This window comes from Tasmannia lanceolata, unplaced genomic scaffold, assembly GCF_043159265.1.
Source record: "Tasmannia lanceolata isolate RefF3 unplaced genomic scaffold, GAP_Taslan_0.1 ptg000008l, whole genome shotgun sequence".
Classification (NCBI taxonomy): domain Eukaryota; kingdom Viridiplantae; phylum Streptophyta; class Magnoliopsida; order Canellales; family Winteraceae; genus Tasmannia; species Tasmannia lanceolata.
This window is the reverse complement of record NW_027518685.1, coordinates 40,858,215-40,862,566: the sequence shown is the minus strand read 5'-3', so window position 1 is coordinate 40,862,566 and position 4,352 is coordinate 40,858,215. Positions and strand designations below refer to the sequence as shown.

General features: G+C 43.6%; 1 protein-coding gene across 1 annotated transcript; it reads right to left on the bottom strand.

Annotated features, from left to right (window-relative positions):
• Positions 1 to 508: 508 nt before the first annotated feature.
• Positions 509 to 1,501, bottom strand: LOC143882975 (uncharacterized). Its single transcript, XM_077386348.1, has one exon. The coding sequence runs from the start codon at positions 1,499 to 1,501 to the stop codon at positions 509 to 511; it is 993 nt and encodes a 330-aa protein (XP_077242463.1).
• Between the last annotated feature and the right edge of the window lie 2,851 nt (positions 1,502 to 4,352).

The window sequence follows — 4,352 nt, the reverse complement described above, 5'->3', positions numbered from 1 at the left end:
GGCTAATAAGGTTGGTTATTACAGTCCGAAGACGGTTGGCCAGGATTTTGGTTATAGTTTTGTACATGAAGTTGCAAAGAGAGATTGGACGGTACTGGGATGGGGAGGAGACATCAGGGCCTTTCGGAATGAGGGAAATGAAAATGGCATTGATGGATTTTAGGAGCTTACCAGATTTGAAGAAATTTTGTATAGCTACAATGAACTCATCTCCAAGAAGGTACCAGAAAGCTCGAAAAAAGGAGGCATTAAATCCGTCCGGACCCGGAGATTTGTCTCCATTTGCTTTCCAAACTGCTTCTTTGATCTCATCCGAAGATATTGGCTTAGATAAAGAGGCAGCATCCCCAACATTCATCTTTCTGATTGGGTCAGGAGAAGTGTTACTCTGAATTTTCCCATTGTTGAGAATCTTGAAGAAGTGGCTGATCAGGATGGAGGAGATTTCAAGAGGGTCAGTGGCTTGAGTGCCATCTCCTCTCTTCATAGCAATGATATTATTTTTATTCTACCTCCCTTTCAAATGGGAGTAGAAGAATTTTGAGTTCGAGTCTCCCAATGGAAGCCATTGGACTCTGGATTTCTGTTTTAGAAAAGATTCTTCAAGGGAAGAATATCTTATCAGGTTCTCTCTAAGATTTGCTTCCTTTTCAAGGAGGTGATTGCTGGTTGGATCTTTCTCAATTTTTGCTTGAACATTTAGCAACGACTTTCTGATGATTGGTACTTTAATGTCAATTCTACCGAATACCTCTCTGTTCCAAGCTTTGATATGATTCTTGACCATTTTCAGCTTTTGGACAAAAGAGTACATGGGATTGCCTTTCACCTTTAGATTCCAAGCTCTTTCAACAATAGGGTATAGAGATTGGTCATCCAACCACATGTCCATGAACTTGAATGGTCTTGGTCCAAGAGATTGGTGGTTAGAACAGGACACAATGAAAGGGTTGTGACCAGAAATTCCTGGAGCTATGAATTCAGTAAAGGAATTCGGGTAGGAGTGCAGCCATTCTTCATTGACGAGGGATCTGTCCAGCTTAGCCATTTTCAGATTTCCCAGCTTTCCTTTGTTGTTCCAAGTTAGATTCAGACCCACAGATCGAAGGTCTGTTAGAGCACTGTTGGTAAGGCATGAATTAAACTCCTCCATTTGTGCTATATTTGGAGGGTACCCATACCTTTCCTCCTGGCTACGAACAGCATTAAAGTCCCCAAGCACAATCCATGGTGCCTGGTTAGATGAGGCAATATTTTCCAGCTTGGACCACAGCTCTCTCCTAGAAATATAATAATTATGGGCATAAACAGAAGTCATTATGAAGGACATACCAGTCTGGATGACTTCCACCTCACAATGGATGTGCTGACTAGATTCCTCAACAATCTTCAATTTAATCATAGCTTTGTCCCAGAGGATCCAAATTCTGCCTTTAAGAACGCAAGAATAGTTACCATGAGCATCCCAACCTTCACAACAGTCATTGACATAATCCTTCATCTTATTACACGTAGCCTTGGTTTCCAGTAAATAGCAAATTGAGGTGTTAGAGCTTTTTAAAAAACTCCGGATTTCTCTACGTTTTGTGCGGGTGCACAGACCCCGAGTGTTCCAAACTGAGATTAGCTTCATTGAGAATCCAGGGCAGATGGGTTCTCGGCTCCACGAGAGGCAGAAAGGGTGGGGGAGGTACAATTCAGATGGGATCTAGCAGAGCCAGAATCGAATGATGTTGAATTGTGGGTTTCTGTAGTGATGATAGTAGGCAAGAGCAGAACAGAGGATTCAGGCACGTACATCTTAGTCTGAGAATGAACAAACTGCTCCTGGTTAAAGATTAAGGGTTCAAGTTTAGTGGGATCTAGGTTGGGATCAGATGGGGAAACGGAAGTGGATTCCGTACAGAGAGTTGGGAAGTTTGAAGATGTCCTGGTCTCAACAGGGTTTTCTGGATCCAAGGAATCTAAAATACTGAAATCATTGTGGGTACTTAATTTTAGTTGAGTGTAAGAAGCTTGGGTTTCAGGATTTGGAAAAGAGATCGGGTTTTGGATTTTATTATTCTGAGCAACAAGAGGGCTACTGTCTAAAGTTTTTGATGCTTTCTTTATCCATTCCTGCTTAGGCTTAGGATTTTGCAGAGGAATGAGGGGGCAACGATCAGCAGAGTGGCTGAAATCTCTGCAAGTGATGCAAGCTTTGGGCTTCCAATCGTATTCCACAACTTGGAATATAGTGCCTGAGGGGGGTTCAATTTCAATGGAGTCAAGAAGTTCATCCTCAGGGATGACTTCAACACACACTCGAGCAAAGTTCAGATGAGAGCCTTCAGCAGTAATGGTGTCCATGAAGAGGGGATGTCCAATAGTACTTGCTAACTTACCAAGACCACTGGGTGTCCAAAACTTTAGGTGGAGTTCTGGGAACCTAATCCAAATTGGGATGGAAGAAAGCTTTCTTTTCTCCAACGAACACTCTGGGGACCATTTTTGAAGAATAAGAGGTCGCCCACCGTAGGTTGTGATTGGCGCCTCCAGAACCTTAATAGAGTCCTCTTCTAGGGAAAATTTGAATAGGATGAAGTTTTTGGGAAGGGAGGAGATAAGAAAATCTCCCTTTAGCTTCCATTTTCACTGGAGGTGTTGTTTAAGAGTGGAGAAGAAAGGTCTTCTACCAAGAAAGAAACCCAGGAGACAATGTTTCCATTTATCCTTAGCCTCAGAATAATCTGCATCTTCAAATTTTGCTTTTTTTTTACCCTTTTCCGAGATGATTGGAGTGAAGAAGGGGAGAATGGTTTCTGCCTGAGGAGCGGGATGGGGTGAGGTAGAGAGCAATTTTGCCCAGGTGGGAATAGGCTTGGGGTCAGGGAGCAAAGGGGGCATAGAATCAGCTATCTTTTCTGGGGAATTGTCTTCCATAGATAGATTTGAAAGAGGTGGGAAATTTGGGGATTTCAAATTTTGGGATCGGGGAGATTTAGAGTCTCGCAGGCCCGTATCAGATAAAGGTAGGCCAGGGATTTTGAGATAAACATTTTGTTTATGGGAAACAGATTCAAAATTTCCTGCATTAGCAAGTTTGGAATTTTTTGGCGGGCTAGCAGTTTGGGGGGAAAGCTCAGAGTCTTGCATCGGGATCTGGGGGGAGTTAAGATCAACGGCTGAGAGAAAGGCACGGGAAGTCAGAGGCCAGACAAGCTTTGTCTGAGAGGACATAGGGTGGTTGGGACTCAGGAAAGCAACCACTGGGTCCTTGCCAATTTTGGTAATGGGGACTGGGCTGGAGTTCGACTTACCATTTATGGTAGTCATCTTCAACCTCTGGCCATCAGAGGTCTTGGGAGAGAAGGAGATTGGACTCAAGAATTCGCCAAGGGTATGGGTCTAGGGAGCACCCAGATTGAAAGCATCAGAAGAGGGTGAATGAGCAGGCCTAGGTGCCTCTTTTTTTATTTTTGTAGAATAGGGAGAACTGGGCAAGGATCAGAAAGGCTTTGTGAAGATTTTATGGAGTCTAGTACCCTTCCTCAAGTGAGTGCTAGGCTCAAAATCAAGATCTTGGGGAGAGGATCTTCCAGAGGAATGAAGTTTTCCAAGATCTTCCCAAGATAGGGAGCTGTAGGATTTTTGGCTTAAGAGAGAGACACGAGGTTCCGGAAGATTGAGGTGACCAGAAGGCCAATATTCCTCCTCACTGGCTTTGGCTTTCTGAAGCTGGTCTAAGAAACTTGGAATGCTTGGGTCAGCATGGCCAAAAGCTTTTTCCATAGGTTTACCCGGATTTGGGGGAATGGATTCCATGGTAGGAGCTGAACCAGGGTTTCTGACCACTACTAACAGCGAGGTGTCTCTCCCTCCCAACAGCGATCAGCCTAGTTGCCGGAGAAGATGGGAGCGAGAGACGAAGTTTCTCTCTCCTCAGAGTTTATCTCTCCTCAAAATTTCATTTGTTATGAAAGTTTCTCTCTCCACTGGGGAAATTTCAGAGAGTTATGAAAGCTTTGAGCAGTTGACAGCATACTTTCAGGGAAGTAGATTCTAGACTCCACTGGGGACTGATTTTGCTGATGAGTTGACTCTGTTGTAGAGTAAGCTCAGCTTGGGAGATTGGAGGTTTGACTCGGGATGTGCTCGTAACCTCTCTTATCTCAACTTACTGGAGACATTGGCATTGATTGCCTTTGTGTGCTTGACATCTTTTATGATGCAAGTCATAAAAGATGCCCCTAGTGTACTTATGCTTCCATGATGAGAGTCTCAAGGAAAAAACAATGATAGTTAAAGAAAAGATGCTCGGTTTCGTGAATGCTTAAGGTTGCATAGGTTGTTTTTTTTCGGATGGAGAGAGT

What these genes read in the sequence shown, in the direction of transcription:
- LOC143882975 (XM_077386348.1), bottom strand. Translation starts at nt 1,501, where the DNA reads ATGAAGGATTATGTCAATGACTGTTGTGAAGGTTGGGATGCTCATGGT.